Below are 24870 nucleotides of genomic sequence, written 5' to 3' on the forward strand. Positions count from 1 at the left end.
GCCTTCAACTATTTTGAGTTTTAAGCGAATATAGCACCACTTTTATAATTACGAACAGATCTCCATACAATCAGTTTTCATAATTTCTCAAGTTACGGGCCATGTTTGAAAAATACCATAAATCTAACTTCTGTAAATTCAAACGACAATGAAATTCAATCGTTCGTTATAATCTCTTAAACAAATAAGATTTCAAAAACAACGAAAACTGAAGAAAAACTACTGACATTGGAAAATAAACTCTTGACATAATCTATCTTTATAATAAACAGTAGGATTTTACTAACGAAATAACATATAACACAATAAAATTGCTAAAATCCCAATAAGAATACTTAAAATGCTAGAAAATCTACTGGAATTATTTAAAAACAAATATTCTTGAAGAGTGAAAATTTGTAGAGATTATTTTCAAGAATTGTGTGCTGATACGACACTGTTTCGATCGTGCCGGTTTCTTCCTCTTATCACCAGATTTTAGGCTAATCTTTCCGTCATAGACATAGTCTTCAGTCAAACAAAGCCACCGAGTAAGATTTGTTCCAGAAAGCTGAAATGGGTCCATGTGGAGGTACACACGATGCCTGGTTGTAAGGCATACAACTCACTCTCTTCTGAGTATATTTTCAGCTCTGAATTTCACCAACTTTCTTCAGTCTACCAAGGCAGTCAACACACTTGCTCAACAAAGACTTGGCATGTTCATTTTTTTCCACTTCGCATACGTCTATAAGCTCAGACATGAAGATCAGTTCTTCCAGATCGATAGGAGGAACAACCACAAACTGATTTGCTAACTCAAGAAGACATTCAGCGGCTGCTATATGAACCTGAGATAGATGCACTAAACAACTTTAAACCCAATGTAAGTAAAAGTTTAAAAAACTGGACAAAACGCATATGCCTAGTGCATCGATAATTAGTGCCTGTTCGGATTATTTTGCCATCCTGTAGGGGACAGATGGAAAAACTAAAAAAAGAGAAGTGATATGGTATAATAAAGCAAGCTTTCAGAAAGAATAAGTCACCTGCCCAATATTTATTGTGCGAAGGGATTTGAGCAATTCGGGTAAGATGGCATAAAATAACTGAAAAACATTTAGGAAGTCAATTAGAGTCCATAAAACTTTTGCAAAAAAGAATCATGGGAACTAACATTACCTTATGAATGAAAGCATATATACTGGTATTTATGCAAGAATCTTGTGATTCGTTTACGCCATGTTGCAACTTTGAGAGAAGCTCTTTGACAGAAGAAAATACCGACATTTTAACTGTTCAAAATGAGAAGTTCACTAGCATGGAACTCTAGCAGGGCAGGATTAAAATGAAAAATACAGTGAAATGAAAAATGAAGTGGAACGGCATATACCTGTCCACAGGAAACTAGGTGAGAGAGAGAACAAATACAGATTAATCAAGCTCTTCTGCTGCTCAAGAATATCGCCAATTCTTGCCACGTGGATGCATGCAGTAAGGCATATTAGTATTTTATCATGTATAGCCGGAGAACTATCTGTCTCATCTGCATCAAGAATGCAGCGCTCAAAACAATAACTTGACAGGACGAATTTAACATATAAATTGTCCAATAATTCGTTTAATTGTCCAATTCCATGTCCAATAACTTAAACTCGGGGTATGATTGAATATGACATCATTTTATCCATGTAAAGGAACATGAAAAAACTTGTTATATTTCCCTTTATCCTTTTGGGTTTTTTTTTAATTGGCTTTTATCTTTCCATAGAACACTCGATGCCGCAGTGTAGAGTTTGATAGATCTCTGGTTGTTATCTAACGAAAATACAAGAGGAGAAGTTGAATCCACAACTCAAGGAATACAAGCACTAATTGATACTTTACCATCCAATCCGAACATAAGTAAATCCAAATTCTTCTAGTTTAATTATGCCTTACCAAGGAAAGCCCAATTAGCTAGGGGATTCGCCACCAAGTTACTGTCTCGGTAGATATTTTAGGTTAAAATGATGATATCCACTAAAGAGAGAACAGTTTAGCTTCTTACTCTTCTGCCTCTGCCATATGAGGGTTCATTTTTGTGACAAACCAAGCAGTGGCAAAACATCAAAATCCAAGACTAGAGGATCTAATACTTTAGGAGATAAAACTGGAATAAGGACCAAATTTAACATAAAGAATACATTTCTAGATCCTGGAAAACCTTGAAAATGAAGAACATTTCTGAGACCCAATTCATAAAGCATGGAACCAAAAAGAATTTATACCAATTAGAGCAACAAATTCTAATCCATCATTTATAAGAAAAGTCGACAGATTTCCGAGTGACAATATACAATAGCATGGAATTAGAGAAAAAAATACAGACATTAATGTCACTCAATAGCCATGTTTTCTAAACATTTTTGCATAATATTATCATAAGAACCCACCCGACAAGTAAATGGAATTGTTTTGTACCTGCTTCGGCGTCACTTGCCAGGGATATTTGGACTGATTTGACATGAGCAGACAATTTGCCCATCTCATACAGCAAAGGAAAAACCATGTTAAAGAATTCTGGATTGTTGAAGGCTTTGATAACCTAAAAAAGCGATGCAACACTAAAGCCAAAAGGACGGCGGGAAATAGCTGAAATAAAATCAAAGGCACTACAAAATATAATTTTTTACACCTAAAATTCCACTTGAAACTCTCAGCATGACAAAAGGTAAGCAGTCAGGAAGGGCCCACCAAAAATTTATAACACCAACCAACTACAGAAAAATATTCCTTTCAAAATTTTCGATTGAATCATTACATCATATTTCAAATCAACTGTTCACAACCAAACGCCATAGATCTCTCATGATTGAAAATAGCAACAAGCAGAGCACAGGCCGTACCTGCTCAAGACAATTAAATGCTGCTTCACGATACTTTAGTGTTTTCTTTGTGCAGGCTGAAGATATAATATTCAATATAGCATTTGGAGCATCAGGATTCGAAGCAGATATACTTTTGTGGCAAGACGTACAAAGAGCAGATAATGCATATAATACTGCATCCTTTCCCTGTCACATAGTATTATAAAGACACAATGATATTCATGTAACGATATGGACCAGTATCGTTCCAATCTAACAAAGTATAGCCACAATACATAAGACATTTATCAAAGAAAACTGGCAAGAAAAACAAAATAGAGGATTAGAAAATCGAAAAAGTAGACTACACTTGTGAAAAGTGCATTATTGTGGATCACATGCCAAGTCTGCTGCAAGCTCATTAAATGGTTTAATTTAAAAGTAAAGTTGCTTGCATGAAATTTTGATCTAGTCTGTACAGAACTAGGGGTTTACTGCATCACATTAAAGCACAATTATTTACTCACGAAAAAGCATTTCAAAACTTACATAACAAAGAAACTTAAATGCTAACTAGATTATCTCAGATCATTACCAGACCTTAATAAAAAGGACAGTGTGGATGCTCTTTTGGCAACCTCAGAAGCATGTTCTCAGGCTCTCAACATAACATATATTTATCAATTATGGCTATAACTGCTAAATAAAGCCATGTTTGACAGAATTCATGTGATCGATTGAATATATTCGAAGATATGATATTCTGAATATAGGATTGTGTATATCAATAGAAATTGATTTCTAATTGATTTAGTTCCTAGAAGCATTTCTGTAAAGTAGGTAGTAACCTAGAATAGCTTTCTTGTTATACGATATAATTGTACATTGTATCACTTCTTTGATATAGAATAAAATAATTCTCTCTGCCTATATTCTCTAACAGAATACCATAAAAAAAATGAAACAAGAGTTGCATGAAATATTCTTGCTTAATTATTAATTAAACCTTTTACAGAATATATACATACCTGGCCATACACAAGGGCAACTAAGTTAGGAAATCCTAATCAAGAAATTTTTTAATTGATTTATCCAAATCCTGTTAATTCTACTTTCCTATACTGACTAATCAACAAAGGAATAATACAATCAGAATATAATTTCAATATATTCAGAATATCTTCACAAAATCTCCAACACTTCCCCTCAAGGTTAGGAATAAATGTTTTTCATTCCAAGTTTGATAAGTAGGCTTTCTTGAGGCTTAGTGAGGCCTTTCTTGAGGATGTCTGTTTCTCGTTCAAGAGTAGATATGTAGCATAGAGCGACACCTCCTTCCTCAATTTCAATCTTGATGAAACTTCGATCGATCTTTACATGCTTCATTCTATCATGTTGAACTAGATTTTTCACAATGCTGAAGGCACATTTGCTGTCACTATGCAACTCGATGGGTTTGAGAATAGGGATTTCCAAGTCTTGCATGAGTCTTTCAAGCCTGCCACAACTGTCTGTTTTTTACTCCTTCATGCAACCAAGTAGCCCCAAAACTTGGTGCAATGTCCTGAAGTCAACTTGCAATGTTCACTTCCTGCTCAATCAGAATCAACATATCCTTCAATACTTCAGTTCTTGTTCTTTTGGAACATTAGACCTCTTCCAGGAGTTTCAAGTGTCTCAAAATATGATTTACCGCTTCTAGATTTCTCTGAGTAGGTGAATGCATGTACTGACTCATCACACTCACATTATATGCAATGCCATGTAGTGTAAGAGATAAATAAATCAGCCTAGCAACCAGTCGTCTGTATCTTCCTTTATCCACATGAGGCTCGTCATATTTGATCTTGCTCTTCCAGTTCTTTTCAAGCAGGGTTCTTGCTGGTTTGCATCCCAACTTCCCGATTTCTTCAAGTAGCTGAAGGATGTATTTCCTCTGAATGAAAATGCCTTCTTACTTCTAGCAACTTCCATGCAAAAGAAATATTTCAGAGTTCCTAGATCTTTAACTTGGAATTCTTCTTTCAATTTCTCCTTAAGCCTACGAATATTAATGGTATTGTCTCTCGTGATTACGATATCAACAAACACAATTAAAATAGCTCTCTTTTCACCTTCACCTTTCTTGATGAAGATAGTGTGCTCAGCCTTTCCTTGAATTTACCCTAGTCGAGTGAAGGTTGAGCTGAACTTAGTAAACCATGCATGTGGAGTTTGTTTCAGACCATATAGTGATTTCTTTAATCTACAGACTATACCCAATTCTTGTTCTAACTCAAACCCTAGTGGAATCTTCATATACACTTCTTCATCAAGATTTCCATTCAAGAAGACATTCTTCACATCTAGCTGGTGTAGTTCCCAATCTAGATTATCGGCCAAGGACAATAGGACTCGAATAGAATTGAGTTTTGCCACCGGAGCGAATGATTCTTCATAATCTATTCCATATGTTTGTGTAAAGCCTTGAGCCACTAAACGAGCCTTGTACCTTTCTACTTCTTCATTTGCCTTGTATTTCACAGTGAAAACCCATTTGCTTCCTACCACTTTCTTATCCTTTGGTAAGTGAACTACTTCCCGAGTTACATTTTCAAGTAATGCTCTCATTTCCTCTTGCACAACATCCTTCCACTCTGGATCCTTTAGAGCCTCATAAATATCTCTTGGAATTTTAATTTTTAACACCATCAAGCTTTGCTGTAAAAGCTTTAAAAGTAGAAGACAACCTTGAGCAGGTTAGAAAATTTGAGATAGGATGTTTAGTTCATGTTCTTACCCCTTTTCGAAGTGCAATTAGTGGCTCCAAGTCATTGTTCACAACATGATCCGATCTTTGGTTCAATTATTGATTTTGCTGAGGAGCTCACGGCCTTCGATAGTAGGTGTGAAGTAGTTCCTAAAGTCTTATTTCTCCCCCTGAATCTTGATGTGAGATAGGAGTAGGCATGGGACTTGGATTCGAGTGCGTAAGTGGTGTAGAGACAAGGGCATTTGAGTCATCGTGTGGTATGCAAAGTGACAGTGGGATCCCAATGACCGGCTTCGTCATGACTCTCCCCCTGGCGATGGGTAAGGTGATAGTACATCATATGTTCAAACAAAGTTACGTCGCACGAGACAAAAAAATTCTTGAGAAGCGGCGAGTAGCATTTGTATCCATTTTGGATGGAAGAGTAGCCCATAAAGACACTTAAACACCCAAGGTCGAGCTTGTTGCAGTGGGGTTGTTTATTGTGAACATACACTGTGCATCCAAACACCTTTAGTGACAAGGAATTAAATAAGTTGATATTTAGGAAATGATCAATAAAGGTACTCAACGGAGTTCTGAATTTGAGCATCTTGAAAGATAAACGATTAATTAAATAGGTTGAAGTAAGAATCATCTCCCCCAATAAGAGTTAGGAACAAAACTCGTGAACATTTCCTCTCGTCAACTCCATTTTGTTTAGGTGTGTATACACAAGAACTTTGATGATGTATTACATGATCCCCCAAATATTGATATAACTCGTGTGAAAAATATTCCTGCCCGTTATCAGTTCTAAGGATGTGGATATTGTATTAGAATATATTGAGAACAAGCTTGTGAAATTGTTTGAACCAATGAAATGCCTTGGATTTATCTTTCATCAAGTACACCCAACAAACTCTGGTATGATCTTCAATGAATGTTATGAGCCATTGGGTTCGAGTCAAATTACGTGTACGAGAAGGACCCCAGATATCACTGTGAATTAACTGAAAATGTTGTGAGGGTTTGTACGTGTGTGGTGGACAACGGACCCGTGACTGTTTAGCAAGGACACGATTCTCATATCAAAACAAAAGTTGCTCTTTGTTGATAAAAAGATTTGGATACAAAATCTTCATATAAGAAAAACTAGGATATCCTAAAGGTATGTGCCATAACAAAACACGAGAACTAGAAACAACCGACAAAGACCTTTTATGGTGATGAGAAGACGTCATAACTGGAAACAACTGACAAAAACCTCTAATGGTGAATGGTCGCATGAACGGTGGAAAGGTAGTAAATGCTATTTTTCTTCTTAGCAATGCTAATCGTCTTCCCCGAAGAACGGCCCTAAAATTCACAATGAGAGGAGAAAAAAATCACAGCACAATTCGTATCTGATGTTAATTTGCTTACGAACAACATATTACATTGCAATTTAATTTAGGCACAAATAGAACTGAATTCAGGATCATATGTGGTGAGCAAACCGTGCCATAACCCATTGCAAAGGACATTTTTCCATTCGCAACCTAGACATTTATTGTGTTATTGCACTTGGTAAAATATTCAAAAACATCCAAGTTTCTAGTCATATGATCAGAGGCACCAGTGTCTACGATCCAACAATAAGGCTGCTGCGACTTTGAGAAAAAAACATGAGCAACAGTAACTGTTTGTGCCATCGCTACAGTAGACGGCTTAAGAGTGTGAACCAGCGGCCTCGGATTTCTCATTCTTACCCAGCATTTCATAATTTGAGTGGGATGGTATTGAGACAGGGTAATTTCATTCGGTTCTGGGAGGATGTTTGGGGGGAGGGGACCTTCGTTCAAAGAACGTTTTCCTTCTTTGTTTAGGATTTGTACTGACATTAATAAACCTATCAGCAGCTTTTTAGAGGTTGTCAATGTAGGAGTCAGTCAAACTTATCGATGGGATGTGCGTTTTAGAAGACATCTTAATGATTTCGAGCTGGGGGAGCTTTCTACTTTACTGGGAGTCTTAGATACGGTCAGGTTAGAGTTGGGTTCAGAGGACTACAGGGTGTGGTTGGGGGATTCTACGGGTTTGTTCTCGGTCAGATCTTTTTACGATTCTTTCTTTCCCTCGAATACTTTCCCAGTCTTCTCATGCTATGATCATATCTGGAAAGTACCTATCCCGCAAAAGATTCAAATTTTCTTATGGATTGTGGCTTTGGGGAAACTCCTTACCTCAGATTCGGTCCAAAAAAGATAGCCAACCTGTGTTTTAAGCCCGCAATGGTGCACATTATGTCAAAGTCACGACGAGAATCAGGACCATTTTCTGGTACACTGCGCTTTTTCAAGAGGAATATGGATCAAGGTGATGCAAGAACTGAGGCTTTATTGGATCTTTCCGAGAAGGGCACGAGACATGTACATTATTGAGCCCGGAATTCCAGCAGGGATAAAGGTCAAGACATTCTGGTATCTTATCGTTCATTTCACTTTTTGGTCGATATGGCTCGAGAGGAACAACATAATATTCAGCGACTCATCTGCCTCCATTGATGAACTCTGGGAGATGATTAAATTCAGGGTGGCAACGTCGACAACAAAGCTCCCATACAATCATCTTACTATTTCAGATGTAGTTAGGGATTGGAAGTTTGTTTTGTCTTCAAGATAGTGCATTTTGTTTTTCCCGAATTCGCGGATTACTCATCCGCCTATTATGTAAAACGTTCGTTATTATAATATAATATTGATGTTTCCTATAAAAAAAAAGAAGTTATGTCCGCATTTCCTCGAATCCAACAGTGGTGCTTGAATTCGACTCAGCCATGTGGGCGAATCTTGGTGGCCTGCGTTGTTTCTTCGGCTTCCAATCAGCCGGCTTGCCGTGCAAGTCCATCAAGTATCATGAGTGTGCTATGGCTTTTGACAGTAATCACACCGTACGCGTTCAGTTTGTTGAGGGCTGCGCCTAGGGATGGACATTCGGATTCGGGTTTCGGATACCCTATCCGATCCGTTCTGGTAAAACCTGATCGGGTCGGGTAATTTTCAAAAAAATCGACTTTCAAAAAAATAGGGTTTGGGCTAAATCCCGAACAAGGCTATTTAAAATCGGGTCAGCGTCGGGTCTAATTTTACTATCCGAAAAACCCAATCGGGAACCCGAAACCCGTTTAAAAAAAATTAGGAGATCGAGCTCCTCAGTTCTGATTTGCGCTACAAATTGGTGAGCTCGGATCACATCCGACATCCTAATCGATCATTGCTGAAGAACTATGTCAAAAAGGCTCGATGATCTCCAAAATTCTCGCCACAATCCTTTCAGCTCCCAAATCCGCCCGATTCGTCGTTGGAACTTCCACAAGCCCGGAGAATCCCTGCCGAACATTCCCCGTCTTCTCACGCCATTTTAGCACCGATTCTCGGGATGTGAGTGCAACGAAAAGTGTGGAGGATGTAATGCCAATTGCCACTGGTCATGAGCGTGAGGAGCTCCAAGTGTCTCTTCAAAGACAAGATGTTCTTGAAATAAATTACCTGTCTGGTCCATTCGAAACAAAGAAAGAACCTGTTGTGATTAAATCTCATTATGACAAGAATTGTGGGATGCTTTGGAGTAGAACAGAGGATGAATATGATGTTGTTTGGTTCTGTCTAGAGAAGGGCAGACCACATAAATGCCCAGTATGCTCGCACTACTCTATATTAGAAGTGGTTGGCCCAGGTGGACTACCCGATGGACATCAAGACGATTCGGACAATGAAGATGATCATCACCAATGAACTTAGTTGGCATTTTTGCTGAAATGCTCCCAAAAACCTGAACCCGGCCAGAAAAACCCGAACTGAACAAGTACCCGAATAGTCGGGTAGCCTAAAAATCGGGTCGGGTTCGGGTATTAAAAATGATACCTGAAAAAACCTGACTCGTGCCCACCCGTAGCTGCGCCCACTGTCATGCAGAATGGTTACAAGTAGGGATGGGCACGGGTCGGGTTTTTTGGGTAGTTCGGATCGGGTACACGATTTTTTCGGGTAGCATTTTCATTACCCGACCGAACCCGATCCGATTCTAGACACTACCCGCCTTTTTGGGTACCCGATAAGGTCGGGTTCGAGTAGGGGTTGGGTTCGGGTTTTTTTTTTTTTGACAAAATAACATTTTCTCCCGGGACTGCCGCTCACAATCACCGACCCTCGTTCCAAGTAGAGGTCAGTAATTGCGGTGCTTTGGAATGAGAAACGTACAGGTACAGCTTTGGAAAAGAATGATAATTGATTAGCTGTGGTGCCACATTTTCCAATTTATTAAACTGGACCGGTCCAATTATAAGCCCATATATATATTTTTTTGTTTTAAAAAAACAATCGGGTACCCGAGGGTAACAACTCTATATCTGAACCCGATCCGACTAAAATATAGTCGGGTTCGAGTCGGGTTCGGGTCGGGTGGAACCCGAAAAACCCGATCCGATTGCCCACCCCTAGTTACACCCGATCCGATTGCCCACCCCTAGTTACAAGGTTCGGATCGGGTGGAACCCGAAGAACCCGATCCGATTGCCCACCCCTAGTTACAAGGACGGAGCTCAGTATTTCCAAGGAATTCATCTCTGGTTTGGAAGGAGGCTCGAACTTCAGCAAAGGATTCGCGGAGGGTGGGAAAGGGCTTTACACCAAGCAGTCTTCCACAAACTTCATCCAAATCCGGAGTCAACCTATGCAAAAAATCAAAGGTACACTCTTTTTCAAGCAATTTTTTGTATTTTTCAGCATCAATACGGCATGCACATCCAACATCGTAAAACAGATCGATTTCCTGCCACAATTCCACCAGAGAATTGTAACATTCAGTGATGGTAAGGTCTCCTTTTGTTTGGTGTTACGGATCCTTGATCGAATCTCAAAACATTGGGATGTGTTTTCAACATCGGAATAAATTTCTTGGACCGCGTCCCAAATTTCCTTGGCTATCTGGTAAAATAGATGTGTACGTCCAATTTTTGGTTCCATAGAGTTTATAAGCCAAGCCATTACAATTGAATTTTCAACCTCCCAAGTGCTATAGTTGGCCTCGGTTGTTCAAGGGGCTGGTATGGATCCTGTCAAGTAGCCAATTCTTCCTCTTCTCTTGATGACAATAATCACCGACTAAAACCATTCATGAAAGTTTAGTTCATTGAGTTTGTGTTGTGTGATTTGCAGAGAGCGACTGGCAAATGATGGGCTGGGAGTGGCTTTAGTTGGAGATGTTGAGGTTTCAACAGTTGAAGATACTTTGGATGCCATCTTCGAAACGAAAAAAAAAAAACCATGAAACAAGAGTTGAATGAAATATTCTTGCTTAATTATTCATTAAACCTTTTACAAAATATATACATACTCGGCCATACACAGGAGCAACTAATTTAGGAAATCCTAATCAAGAAAATCTCTAATTGATACATCCAAATCCTACTATTCTATTTTCCTATACTGACTAGTCAACTAAGGAATGATACATAATATAATTTCAATATATTCAGAATATCTTAACAAATCTCCAACAAAAAAGAATATACCTACCTCCCATAAACGTCCAGGAAGTTCCTTCATAAGAGAATTCAGCAACAAATTATGATGTGAACATAATATTTCACCAAGGACTTCACTTAGCTTACGAACTGCTTGAGATGCCTGCACATTCCAAGAAAAAATAGCATTTCCCACAAGAAAAGAAGATTGATACTTAGAGAGATGATATGGTAGCAGGATTATCATTCTATACAGATTGGGAAAATAGAAGACATAAAACACAGAAGAAGAGATTGAACATGCCTTCTTTTTACTTGCCCACGAGGATGACGTGATCCCTTCATCGATAAGAGTAACAATTTCTCCCAAGTAAAGTTGAAGAGTTATTCGTTCGCTGCTCATGTTTTCCTCCCATAATTCTTCATAAAGACTAGAAATGATCTTGTCATCTTCAAATCTGCATAAGAATATACATGTTCATCTTAATAAAACACCAACATTAGTAACAGCTGTGGTGAATAAAACTGATAAGCAGCAACAGTTAAAATCAGAACAAAAGGTTTAGGTTAGGGATTTGTCAGAAATATGCCAACTGACTTGAACACCTAGAGGGTTAAACGTTAAAGAACATGTAAATCTATATGGTGCATCCTTGCATCACAGAGTCTAGAATCACCATTCTAATTATATCCAATAAAATGAATTCGTAATGTCACAATTCTATAATCTAGGAACAGAGACATGAAATCAAAATATGAGCATGTGACGTCTTCAAAGTCCATTCCCAGAAGAACTATTAGAGAAGACTAGGTCTCAGACAGAAGACAGAAAATGACGAGAGCTTAGACTGTCTCAATCTACAGTAAACAAATATATTCCATGATTGAATATATATATATATATATATATATATATATACATCCTTGCATCACGGAGTCTAGAATCACCATTCTGAAAGCGAAACACTAACTGCATGAATACCCCATGAATCTTTGGCTCTTTGCCACAAGCCACTATTTCCAAGGAAGCTTAACCGAGTAAAAGGTGTTAATTGTTATAAATCAATTACATATGTGATGTTGACGGAGAAATAAGAGGGGAAAAAAAAAAAAAAACATCAAGGTTTTAGTTTGTAAAGATGGAATCTTTTTTGCTATCGACATCTGAAAGATAGCAAGAGCTAGATTTAACCTTGACACAAAAATAACTGGAACTATAATGGCATGATATCTACTCAATACATCAGCAGACATCGATGCATAGCTTTTCAACAAGAGTGCACATGAAATTTGATCATTCCTATCACCAGAATGTAAATTTGCAGTATCTTCGATCAATTTCTCGGCCTGGGATTGAGCTGCATACTTCAAAACCAATGCACATGCATTTGCGAAGGCACGTTTTGATGCAATACTTTTTTCATCCCTCACAACTGGAAGTAACAGCTTCAATAGCAAAGGCGTGAATGGCTTAACGCTAACACCGACCTTTTGGACTAACAAGCTGATAAAATTTGCCGCGCCAACCCTGTGATATATATGGACATCATGGACACATTGATTGGCAATCTCCAGTTGCAATTGGAAAAAAAATGTAGACATGAGTCCAAATTTCATAAGCATGTGACAAGCCTGAGGCAATACAGTCGCAGCCACAAATAAACTCTGTTCCGATGATAGATTTATTAAAAAAACAGTAAAAATGTTAGTTTTTAATAATAAGAAGAAATTTACATTCATGTGACGTTTTGAGTTTACATTTGAGCAGAATATCAGATTATATCGCAACTCAAATTTAAAATTACCAGTATCATATGTTTGAATCGCCAATATGTGGGCCATCAGAAGTTTTTGTTTAAATCTCATTGCAAAACAGTCTCATGTAGAAGCAATGTTTGGATACATTATGTCAGGCCCAACATATGAACTGAGTCACGTAACTCTACTTTCGCTAGTTCCAAAAGTTCAAAAAAATTTCTACTTACCTGGTATTCAAGCCAACGCCAGATCGAACAAACTGCGCAAGACGAGGAACTAATAATTCAAGCGAATTGGAGTCAACAACATCAATGCAAATTTCAAGAGTTTCCCACATTGGAGATCCCCTAGCAATTGAAATCCTCAAATTTTCGAGTTTTTCGGTTTGTATGCCAACACTTTCTGCATGCAACTAATTAAACAGAGTAAGATAAGGAACTGAACGAGGTTAAAAATTGAGACTTTCCAAATGCAAACTGTGGTCATATCATCCATACCTCAACATAATTCATTCCTTGATCTTCCAAGCTAGACAAACTTTCTAACATACAACACACCAGATCATTTAAATATGGACGAACTGTAACACTCGCACCCTGAGATATTTCACGTACCAAAATAAAAGTGAGTTCGAAAAAAGGCAATCAAGAAAGATGCATTTTGAGTTCAAATCTGTTCTTGACAGAGATTTCAAGAAAATAATGTGAAAATATATCAATCTAAGAATAATTTAGAGTATAAAAGAAACTTTAGGATTTTTTAGTTTCTTTACAGAAATATCTGTCATACCTCAAATTGAGTACAACTATTGACAGGTTTGGGGTAGAACAAGTCAAGTACCACTCTCTAAAATGGAATCTAACTCGAGCATTGATAAAAGAAAATTAATTCGGGACTTAGCACATCAATGGTGCAATATAAGAAATTATCAAAAGAAAGGTGACTAACGCTACTGGTGTTGACTACAGGCAGTCTGTTGCCCCATAAAAATAAGGTACACCAATGCACTAACTGGTTAGAATGAGGTAAACAAAAGGCAATGCTTTGCTGGGATGAAGACTCATAATATACAATACAGTAGGTATGCACAAATACATGCAATAGTTGAGAGAAAAATGTTATATGAACTTAGACCCACCAATTGTAAACGAACAAGTTTTATGTCACTCGGCTGTTAAAAGCCTATAAGATATTACCTTCGCTAGCCTTGTAACCATGCTTATAGATGCCTTGCGAATACTTTCAACTTTACTAGTAATGCCTTCTGTAAGCAGTAGAGGTAAAACAGTGGCCATGGTTTGTCTTGCCTCAGGTTCAGGTGTGAGAGAGACATCACATAACCTTCCAGTTAAAGAAGTAACAGCACTGCATAATCTGTCACCTGAATTTCTGACAGTCTCCTTAATGTCATCCATGGCTCTAAAAGAAGCAGCCCATATTCTTTTTAAATGCTTCCCGGCCTATAACGTAGCAGAAAATGAAATACTAAGACCGGTTTTTTTTATGGGATCGCCTAAAAGCTTCTTTGGGTCAACAGAAAACTATCAACCACCTCAGGGATCTAGAATTCAAAACTTGGTCGCCGTTCCTAGCATGCAACCGACAAAATAAAAAAAGAGAAAAACTCATCATGTCAACAATTTATAGAAGTCAATTACATTGTTGAGTGCTCTATATGACCATGATAACTTTAACAAATAAACTACAAATCCATTCATCAAATGCCATTAGTATGATAAGTTGATATAACTTTTTAAACTTCTATTTTTTCATTTTACTTTTTAGAGTTCAGTATTGACTCAAACACTTGATCGAATGTAAAATCATTTTTTAAATATAGAACGGCAAACCAAAATAAATTTTTTGTAACAAATATACCTTCATCCAACATATATATATGTCATGAATAAGAAGGGTCTAACTAAATTTTGGGTGTTCCTGACAAATTTTAGATCACAAAAATGCACAAGCATATAATTAGTAAGTAAGACATATCAATGATAAATAAACTGTGAGTGGCAGCAACAGAGAATGGCAATAGTTCATATGATCAGCGATGACTCGAGAAAAAGAAAGTCGTTATCAATTCCCACAATTAATCAATAGGGTTACAACTAAGAGGTTTAAAGATCACATAACTGATTTGGCAAATGACATATAAACAATAAAAAGGACTCCAAAATTGACTAGAAGACCAATATATAAAACAGATTTCCTGAACAAATTAATCCTTCCTTTTGAAACTGCTTCACAGGAAGTTGAATTTAATTAGTTGGACAATTTTATTCCAACCCTGAACTCTCGCTATGACAAAACTCATCGACGATTAAATTAGAAAGTCCCCTTCCAGACAAAAATGTTGAATGATGAAACCTGCGAATTATTTGTCTAAATGTGCATATATAATTTATCTGCTGGAACAGACATACTACTGGTAAGCAGAGGGAAAACTGAAACTGAATGTAATTTCAAATATTGCACACTCAGAGAAAGATGAATCACAAAATAACAATGGCAGTAAAACCATATATCTCGAAAGAACCTGATCAAATCTTCGTCCTTGAAGTATATCGGCAACAGCAAGACAAGAAGCCTCCCTAGACCGCCATAGCCTAGATCCACATTGTATCAAGAGATCATCTAGAATAAGGTCCAAATGTTCATCAATGGCTGTCTTAGTATCTGCCACTAATGATTTCCAGATATGCGTCATTGCATCCTGATACAGTGTAGGAGGTCAAAACAAAAGTAGAATGGAGGCAAAAAATTTAAATGATACTGACTGGGGGTGTGTGGATATCAAGCTATGTTTTTTTATGTTTTAAGAAAATAATTTCGTATCTTTGAAAAACAAAAACAACACTACTATCTCGTGACCATTTTCTTTCTACAAAACTCATTGTCACATTTTTTAACATAATTATTACCTCTAATTCAAATTTTAGTCAATCTTTGAAAACAAAAACATGTTATCGTTTTCTTTCTGCAAGACTCGTTTTCACATCTTCCAACATAATTACTACTTTTATTTCAAAATTTCACCACCCCACATATATTTTATTATTATAATATATTATATTTTAGCACAATATGATACATTTTAAAACTTTTACACACTCCACATATCACAAAAATATCAATCACTAGATAAAGACTTAAAGATTTGACTGTTACAGTAAATTTTGTTTTCTCAAAACAAAGCAGAAAATAAATTTCATTACAGGCTTTCAGGTAAGGGTTTTCTATGGACGTTACCGAAAAAGGCAAAAGACATGTTTATTATGGAACCGAGTTTGCAAACAGGGAGACGACATACGAGATTCTGGTATATAATAATCCATTAAACATTTTTGTCGATATGGTTGGAAAGAAACACAAGAATATTTGAAGAGAAGTCGGAGTCACTGGATGAAGTCTGGGAAAAAAATAAAATTCAGGGTCGCGAGTTGGTCGATAGTATTGCCGGAGTATAAACATCTTTGTATCTCGGATTTAGTTGGGGACTAGAAATATGTTTGGGCGTGACTATGGCGTTGTAATCTTGTTTTTATTTCTTTTCTAATGTGCGGATTGCTTATCCGCTTGTTGTAGACTTTATTATCATTATAATAAATTAATGTTTCCTATAAAAAAAAAATCAGTATTCTGGTAGACAATATATCAGCACATATCGGATCATGGCCAAAGAACACTTTGTCTTATGCAGGAAATGGTGGTACGTGATTGTGGGACTTGAGGTCGTGGAATAATGTTCTACTTGCCAAAACATTGTGAAATATTCATAAAAAAAGATATGTTGTAGATCAAAGGATAAATCAAATTCTTCTTCGTAGGAGAAGTGTAGAACCCGTAACTTGGACTACGTATAAGCCATGCATAATTTCTAGTATTTAAATTAAAATGATTTTTATTGCATGAGTATTTAAATTCTTTTCTTTAAATTTATTTATTTTACGTAGTAGTTTAATTGTCACCTTTTCAGTTAAATAAGTGAGGCCGGACTGGAGATGGAGTATTGAGATAAGTAAATAAAGACTTATTTAAGAAGTGGTAATTTAGCATGCTAGTAAATATAATTTAAAAAGTTGGCATGCATGCAAGTTATTAAATTTCTTTGGTATTTTATTAAATTGTTTTAAAGCATTAAATGCATGTTTATTTCATTAAGTTGTGTTTTAATTCATGATTTAGTTAAAGTTCATACATAATTATTTCATAATAGAATTTATTTCATGAAATTTTATAGGTTCATGCATTAAAGATTTTTAAGTTGCATTTCGCGCTCGAACGAGGAACGGGGACCGGAGAATTTTCAGGAAAATTATTTTAATTACATGATTTATTTTTATTAATTAATATAAGGTGTTTTTAAGTGTATTTTTCAAAAAATGAGATTTTTGGGGGGATTTTACCCGCAAGGTTTTATTTTAACCGGTACGTAAATTTTAGCGAATCGGGGAACTTTTTGAAGGTTCGGTTAATGTTTTCAAAAACTTTCCAACACGAAATATTTTTCGGGAGTATGTTTGGATTTAATGGGTCTAATTTTAAGTTTATTGAGCCTAAAACTCTTTTAAACTTTTTAATTAATAATTAAGGTTCATTCTCTTGATAATTACCTAATTAACTAATATACTATTTGATACCCTACACCCATTTATTCCAATCAACCGACGCCTCCACTTTCCTCCACTCACAAACCTCCCCTCCCCTCTCCATTCTCTCGGTTTTTCCAGCAGCAACTCAAGCAAAGTTCGGCCACTTCATTTTCTTGCAAAAGAATTGTTCGGGCGTTTCCGCGTTGCTCATTTCTTCGACGTTCTTGCGTAGAAATCATCAAGGCACGTTTTGTATCATTTTTCTGCATCATACACATTAATATATACTGACGGTGGTGTGCTTGCATGAAAAGTTTCGATCCAAGCTTTTACATGAAGGATTTTCGGTTTCCTTGTGGTTTCTTGCATATGTGATTTGGTGTTCACGTTTTCTGATTTTTTCTGTGCAAGGGGCTACTGTATTAGGGCGGTAAGGGGATGTACAGATCATGGTTGTGGAGGCTTAGGTGCTGGTGTATGCAACTTGTTCGAGTTTTGATGAAAAAGGGTGAGGGGCCGATCTGGTGTGAGGTGTGAGGAGTTTCGATTCACTTTCCTGCCACTCCGGCTGTGCAAGAGCCTTCTCCAGCCCTGGACCAGACCCTGGTGGGTCTGAGTCGGGGTCTGGAATGGCTCGGACCATGCTGGAAACGGCGGAAGGAGCGGTCGAGCAAGGGTGATACGGGTTAGCCGCGGTAGGAGCTTCTTGTTGATTCTCGGTTCTTAGCAATTGGCGGCTTGCGTGGGACTTGTGGCGTGGGTATGGTAGGTCCGTTAGTGTCTGGTCTTGGTCCCTAGTGGGTTGGTTCGTAGCTGGGAAGAGCTTGGGCGAGCCGAGAAGCGCTAGGAGGCGAGTGGTGTCATTTCGGGTTTGGGGTAGGGAAGTTGCAATTTTCCATCAACTTTCCAGCAGCTGTAAGAGGTTGGTCTCGTGAGTTTAGGGGCTGGAATTGTTGGGTTTTAGGACCTTTAAGTGTTTGTAAGATATGGTAAAAAGTTGGGAGAAATTTGATTAAGTTTTGAGTCGATTCGGGTTAAAACCGGGACCTCGATCCGAGTTTTAAAACGAATCGTTTAAGTTCTGATTTTGGCTCGGGTTTACGTCTAGGAATACTTTTAAAAATGTTTTGGGATATTTTAAGGAGTTTGGTAAGCTTCGGGTCAATTTTAGAGGTCCAGGGGTGAAACGATAATTTTCGGGTTTCTAGGGGCAAAATGGTCATTTTGCACCGGGGTGATATTTTGGTCCTAGCAGCGCCCTGAGCACAAATTTATGATATTTTAAATGTTCATGCATCATGTTTACGATTTTTTTTCGCTATTATAATAATTATGGTGCATGCTTGGTTTAAAGGAATTAAAAGAGACAAAGTAAGCAAGTGAAGAGCGCTCCGTCTCCGCTGCGCCGCGTCGTTATTTCGTTTGTTTTCTGTCAAAACAAACCAAGGCATGTTTATATCTTCTTTCACTCTTCAATCAAGCCATATAGGTATTTTTAAATATCGCAAGTACATGATTTTAATGCAAGAAAATTGAAATTTTTTATATTCAATTATGTTATTTAATTATATTACGTGCAAAATATTCATTTTGAGATTTATGTGATATTGCTTGGGGTCACTTTACTATCATGGGATTATTGGTACCACCCGGTCGCCAGTTACCGGTCAGTTCAGCTTTGTACCACCCGGTCGCCAGTTACCGGTCAGTTCAGTTCAGTTCAGGGGACACTTGCGTAGACCATAATCTCACCAAGAAAATTATTACTAGTTATTTCATTACAGGGCTCCAAGGAGCAAACATTTTTACTATCATTTTCAGTTCAGTTATGCGCGTATTATAATTAATCATGACACGATATTTTACGTTATGCATCACGACATGATATTTTCACTTGTATGCAATTTTATTATTTATTTACTCGTTATTTACGATATATGCATGCTGAGTCTTTAGACTCACTAGACTTGATTGTTGTAGGTACCGATGATGCAGGGACCGAGGGCGGGGACCAATGAGCTAGCTTGGGTCGGCAGTAGTGGAACCCGAGGACCTCATGTTTTTAGCATTTACTATTTTGACTCAAACAAATTTCTTCGTTGTTGAATTGCTTTAAATTATTATCTTGCAAGCAAACATTTACTTCCGCTGCTATTTTGAATGGTTAAACTTTTATCAGTTATTTATTTATGAATGATGCATTTGAATTAATTAAAAAGAAAAATTTTAAATTTTCCCCAAATTTTCAAGTACGTATATAAGAGGCCGTTACAAGAAGTATATGGGATAGAAAGGTACGTAAGAATGACTCTTGTCTTGTGAGGAAAATCCTTCTGATCCGTGATGAGTTCATGGTTCGGTGGATGATTCTATGACGCTGATGAGTGGTTGGTTTGATGGAAAGAATTATTTGTACAAAGGATATAGTTTAATAATCTCACAACATTAAAATCTCCCCCAAAGCACCATCTCTCCCCGCATAAGACTCTTAATCCTGCTAATTCATCCCAAAATGTCTCAACCTTGGTTTGCATAGACCACACACCGCCGTAAACCACTAATCATTGTTATTATCCTTTTGAATATGGACTGAAACCGAGAATTCTCCAATCAAATTGTCCTTAACCGAAATCACCCTTGGATCCCACATAACCAAAATTCCACCTGACCGACCAAATGCAGGTAAACTAACTCACTCCACAAACCGTGATTTCCACACACTAGCAATAAATCTCCTATCCACCATCTCTCTTTTGATTTATTGCAATACAACTAAGTCTAGCCTTTCTTTAACTAAAACGGCACGTATCAATCCTCTAAGCGTAGCTGAACCTCCGTGGTAGAGAATAAATGTATCTTATGGTGATTATAATGAATGTTTTGATCATTTGTTTTCCCGTTGTCACTTCTCGAATTCTCTTTGGATGAAAATTCAAGAATGGCCAGGAATGAACAAACTCATAGGCTCACATCAAGCATTGTTAAAGGTTTTTAGATAGGTCTACCAAGGTACTTATTCCCTGGCAAGAATATGGTACATGGCTATGGAAGCTGTCATTTTTCATATTTGGAGTGCGAGAAATTGTTGGATTTTTTAGAATGAAGAACAGATATTTGACGAAATCTTTAGGAAAATACAGATTTTTTTCAATGCTGTATGAGGTTTTGAGTAATCTTGTATGTTAGGAGTTGGTTAGTTATTAGTTGAAGGAGTTGATGTTATGATTTCCTGGGCATGCCCAATATATATTTTTATTTGTACCATTATTTTTTATCTAAATGATGTGATCTTTCATGTCAAATATATACATATAAGCAAAATTTGACAAAGGATGCTTAAAGAATCACATATTAGAAGAGAAATATCCAGTCCTTCAAATAGTGAAGATACCTGGAGTTTCGGGAGATCCATACCTGAACATTTTTATCAGGATCATATCGATAACGAACAAGTCTTGGAATCAATGCACGGAGATAAGGTTGTAGGGCATCTCCTGCAAGTTTGGCAATTTTAGAAAACCCAAAGGCAGCACCTCTTTTTGAATTAAGTGAAGCTTGATAATTTGCTAAATCCATGAATTTATAGATTAAGTCAGGTTGTCCCATCTCATTAGCTAGGCTGCAAAGCTCCTTGTAAGTACTCAATTTTCCCCCACTAGGACTTTCACCAAATCCACCCTCTTGGAACACTTCAGAGTCTTCAACAAGCTGAAAAATTAAATTAGAAGTAAAGCTCACTATTGGAAATATAAGACAGTGAAGGAGACACAACTAGATAAAGAATCAAAAAATAAATAACCCAGACCTTGACTGCCCTTTTCCTCTTCCCCGAGCCAGTTAGAGTTCCAACGAGAGCATTAACTAAGTTTCTCTTCATGGCATCATCTCCAAGTTCATAAACAATACTGAGACCTTGAGATGCTAACTCTTGTGTAAGTTCACTCTGCTCACCAATCAGACGTGAGAATGCTTCCTGAATTAAATGAAATGGAATGCTAAGAGATTTGAAGGCTAATGAAAGAGATTCTTCAAGAAACTTCAACTAATGGTACTAGAAATAATAATGTCTTCCATAGATGTTTCAGAATAATCGTTCACAACCAATAATTTTATATCTGCAGAGCTTAATAATTCCTAGCAAGAGTATGGATCAACCTAGTTTGCACATTAATGTCTTTGTCTGGAACCAATTAGCATAACCTTCCTTCATAAGTTCAGCTTGGCATGCTCATCAACTTAGACAAAAAACCCACCAATGTGCACTACACTCCAAATACAAACTATTCCAAGAACAATAATGGAAAAATAAACAAAACATACGAGAAACCATCCTCAAATAATAAAAATTAAACCAAAGGTACATCCCAATTACTTATACGCGGGAAAAAACACAGTGGCTATTCTAGCTCGAGAAAAACACATGCAATGTGCAAGAAAATTATGATTTTGCATGGATAGGAATTAGGAGGCATGTTTTCAAATGCTAAATAAAAAATCACTGAAATAGTAGTGTGACCTTGGAGCATTTTGCATGGATAGGATACATGATTTCACAAGCACTAATAAAAAGTATGAATTGACCATCTACAAGTTATCTTGGACGGTTTGACCAATGGAGACCAAATATATTCAACCTCCTAATATGATACAACCTGATCCTAATGATAAATCATCTTCAACCTAGAAAACGCCTTTCTACATTCTTCTTTTTTTCACAAACTTTCTAAAGCCCTTCTATCTTTGGTATAGTTTGATGCTTACTATCTACCCCCGCTTAGAGACCTTAGCATGAGCTTGCTTGTCAAGCCTATTCATTTGCCCAAAAGTTATTCACCAGGAAACAAGGGAAGGGAATATGTATTCTAATTGAGAAGATAAGAAAAAGTTGCCTTTCAGAATAGATTTTAGAAAGAAAGCTTAGTTGAGATGTTAGCAGAGGCAAATAATGATTGAAAAAAATTCAAAATGTTTGTAGAGAGAGAATTTTTTAAATTGCTCTCTCCTTCGTGTGAGTTTCGTTTTTTCGTTTTCTGCTCGTCTCCGATCTTTGCCTTGTGCTCTTAACCATCGCCGACAGCATTTTCACCTTTGACAGTTTGACTCCGACGCCAACCGCCGGCTGCCGGAATTTTCTCCGAACACACCGTGGTCCTTCAAGAGTCGTTTTCTGTCGCCTTGATTTGGTCACTCTTTGGCCGTCAGTCTCGCATACTTCCGGCGACTCTTTACACTTGTTCTCGGTGCACGCCGGTCACACTCGGTCCTGGAACTTTGTCGTATTTGTGCGCTACTAATCTCTCGCACATTACGGCGCTCCTTTCCTCTGTAACGGTACCACGCGGTCACGACGAAGATTGGTCTTTACCTTTGGTTTAACCATGCCAGCTTTGTACGATACAAGCGCATGGAGTAGGGCCTCTGGGCTAGCATCACGGCATGAAGTCATAAAGATTGAACAGAAAGTGTTTACGATGAGGTTGGGTAATGGAGGAAGATCTATTTGGTGGGCTGAAAGAACTAGAAAATCGAGTTACATGATGGATTTCGACCGTGAGGAAGCAAACTGGATAAGCATTAGATTCAAGGATTTCAGTGACAATCCCTTTTCAAGTTCGGCTTTCCATCGCTTTAGGGGAAGAAACGCGATTTTCACAATACAGAAATTTAACAACAATCGTGGAAGCTTCATTGAGGTAAACAAATTCGATATGCGGGGCAGAAAACAGATTACAATCGTGCCCAGCGGCTACAATGCAGGGGGTTGGATGAACATTTCGGTTGCGCTGAGTAAGTTGCTGTCAGGGAGTCATCAAAGAAGGGACAAACCAGCTACTCTACATATTGAGCCCAACACGTTGAGAAGAAATACAGTGATAAAAGCCGTTAACACAACAGAGCGGAATTTCCAAAGAGGACAGATGAAAGATGTGGAGGATTGTGGCAGTTTCAAAAAGGACATGAAGTGGAATGAAGCTCTCATTGTTACCAATAGCAGAGTGAATAATTCGTGGGAGTTAATTCAAAACGTTCTTGGGAAGACAACAAATGAGGCGGTAAAATTATTTCCGTTTCAAGCCAACAAAGCAGTTTGGTGGCCATCAAATTCGGATGAGTTCTTATACTACACAAACCTGAAGAGAGGTTTCTTTGACAGTGGCGTGTCCTTGACCTTTGAGCAGTGGAGAATGGAAATCAACACGAAAGATTTGGTACAAAAATGTTGCAACAGCTGGATTAAAATTAGTGGCCTACCGTGGAATTTATGGTCGTCAAATACTTTTAAAATTATTGGGGATCTTTGCGGGGGATTGTTGGAGATTAACATTGACACAATGTTGTTTCATGATTTGGAAACAGCCAAGATACAGGTGAAGGGCACTGAAGGAGGGTTTATAAAAAATGTGATGAAGATCTCGTTGGAAGGGGGAAATATAGAGATTGGAATTCGGGTTCAATCCTTCGATGCGGCAGCTTACGAACGGTACGATCGACAAACATATGCACAAGTACTGGTGAATGGAAAGAGGACTGTGGCAGGTTGGGGTAATAAGAATTTTCAAAGTAAGATGCCTGCCAAGGAGCTGTCCTTAAGCTGTCCAGTTCAGGATATCTCTGCTTCGGAGATCAATTTACAGAAATCCTTGACTAAGGAAAACAGGAGGACAACAATTGGAAACGAGAGCAATGAAATAGTGATGGATAAAATGCAGGGGAATACAACTTTGAAGATTCAACAGACGAGTTCAAAAGATACGAGTGAGATATTTGCATCAAAGTTGGGGGGAAAAGCAGTCAAGATTCTGAAGAAAGTGGTACCAAAAGAAGCAGCAAAATTCAGAAAATCACCAATACTTTCGACAAACACAGTTGCTACTGAGGATCAAGACATTAGAGAGGCTGATAGAACTAATAATCAATGGGTGCCGACTGCTGGGAAGGTATATTGCAGAAGAGATAGGGGAGGTGAGAGTCGCGGCGGTGACGGGACATTACATTCAATTCATTCGAACACCCTTTTCAAGGAAGATGGCCATAAGCTGGGGATTAATGATTCAGATGACATAATAGAAATCGACTTTGAAGATTCTCAAGATGACCTGATGGAAACTGAGCTTGATACATCGGATTCAGACAGTCAACTTTACTTCCGATCAGAGAACTCAGTCAAATCTGTTGAAGAGACTGCTGTACTAAAGGGGCTTTTCTCACCATCGAAGGAGCTTTTGTCCACCAACGTGCCACTTCAAAATCATAATGGTAAACCTAATGTGGGACAGGTACTAACCGGTATTCATTCTTCACTTTTAAATCATTCTTTCAGTCTCCACTCTATTGTACCAGCTTCATACTTCATGTCTCTGTTTAAAATGCCAAGCAAGGTGGCCAAGAAGATGGAAAAAATGATGAGAGACTTCTTGTGGGATGGAGCTGATGGGGACACGCATTGCC

The 24870-nt window shown here is 37.7% G+C and overlaps 1 protein-coding gene across 1 annotated transcript in view; it reads right to left on the reverse strand.

Annotated features, from left to right (window-relative positions):
* Positions 1-206: 206 nt before the first annotated feature.
* The window catches only part of LOC140956897 (uncharacterized), a 40194-nt gene continuing 15530 nt past the window's right edge, over positions 207-24870 (reverse strand). The window contains 15 exon segments of the mRNA XM_073413828.1: positions 207-830; positions 1029-1088; positions 1162-1274; positions 1373-1525; positions 2443-2566; positions 2868-3035; positions 11118-11228; positions 11370-11523; positions 12258-12593; positions 13051-13235; positions 13321-13419; positions 14020-14283; positions 15366-15542; positions 20836-21129; positions 21227-21394. Coding sequence (XP_073269929.1) covers positions 627-830; positions 1029-1088; positions 1162-1274; positions 1373-1525; positions 2443-2566; positions 2868-3035; positions 11118-11228; positions 11370-11523; positions 12258-12593; positions 13051-13235; positions 13321-13419; positions 14020-14283; positions 15366-15542; positions 20836-21129; positions 21227-21394 — 2610 coding nt within the window. The 3' untranslated portion in view covers positions 207-626.

This window comes from Primulina huaijiensis, chromosome 14, assembly GCF_012295235.1.
Source record: "Primulina huaijiensis isolate GDHJ02 chromosome 14, ASM1229523v2, whole genome shotgun sequence".
Taxonomy (NCBI): domain Eukaryota; kingdom Viridiplantae; phylum Streptophyta; class Magnoliopsida; order Lamiales; family Gesneriaceae; genus Primulina; species Primulina huaijiensis.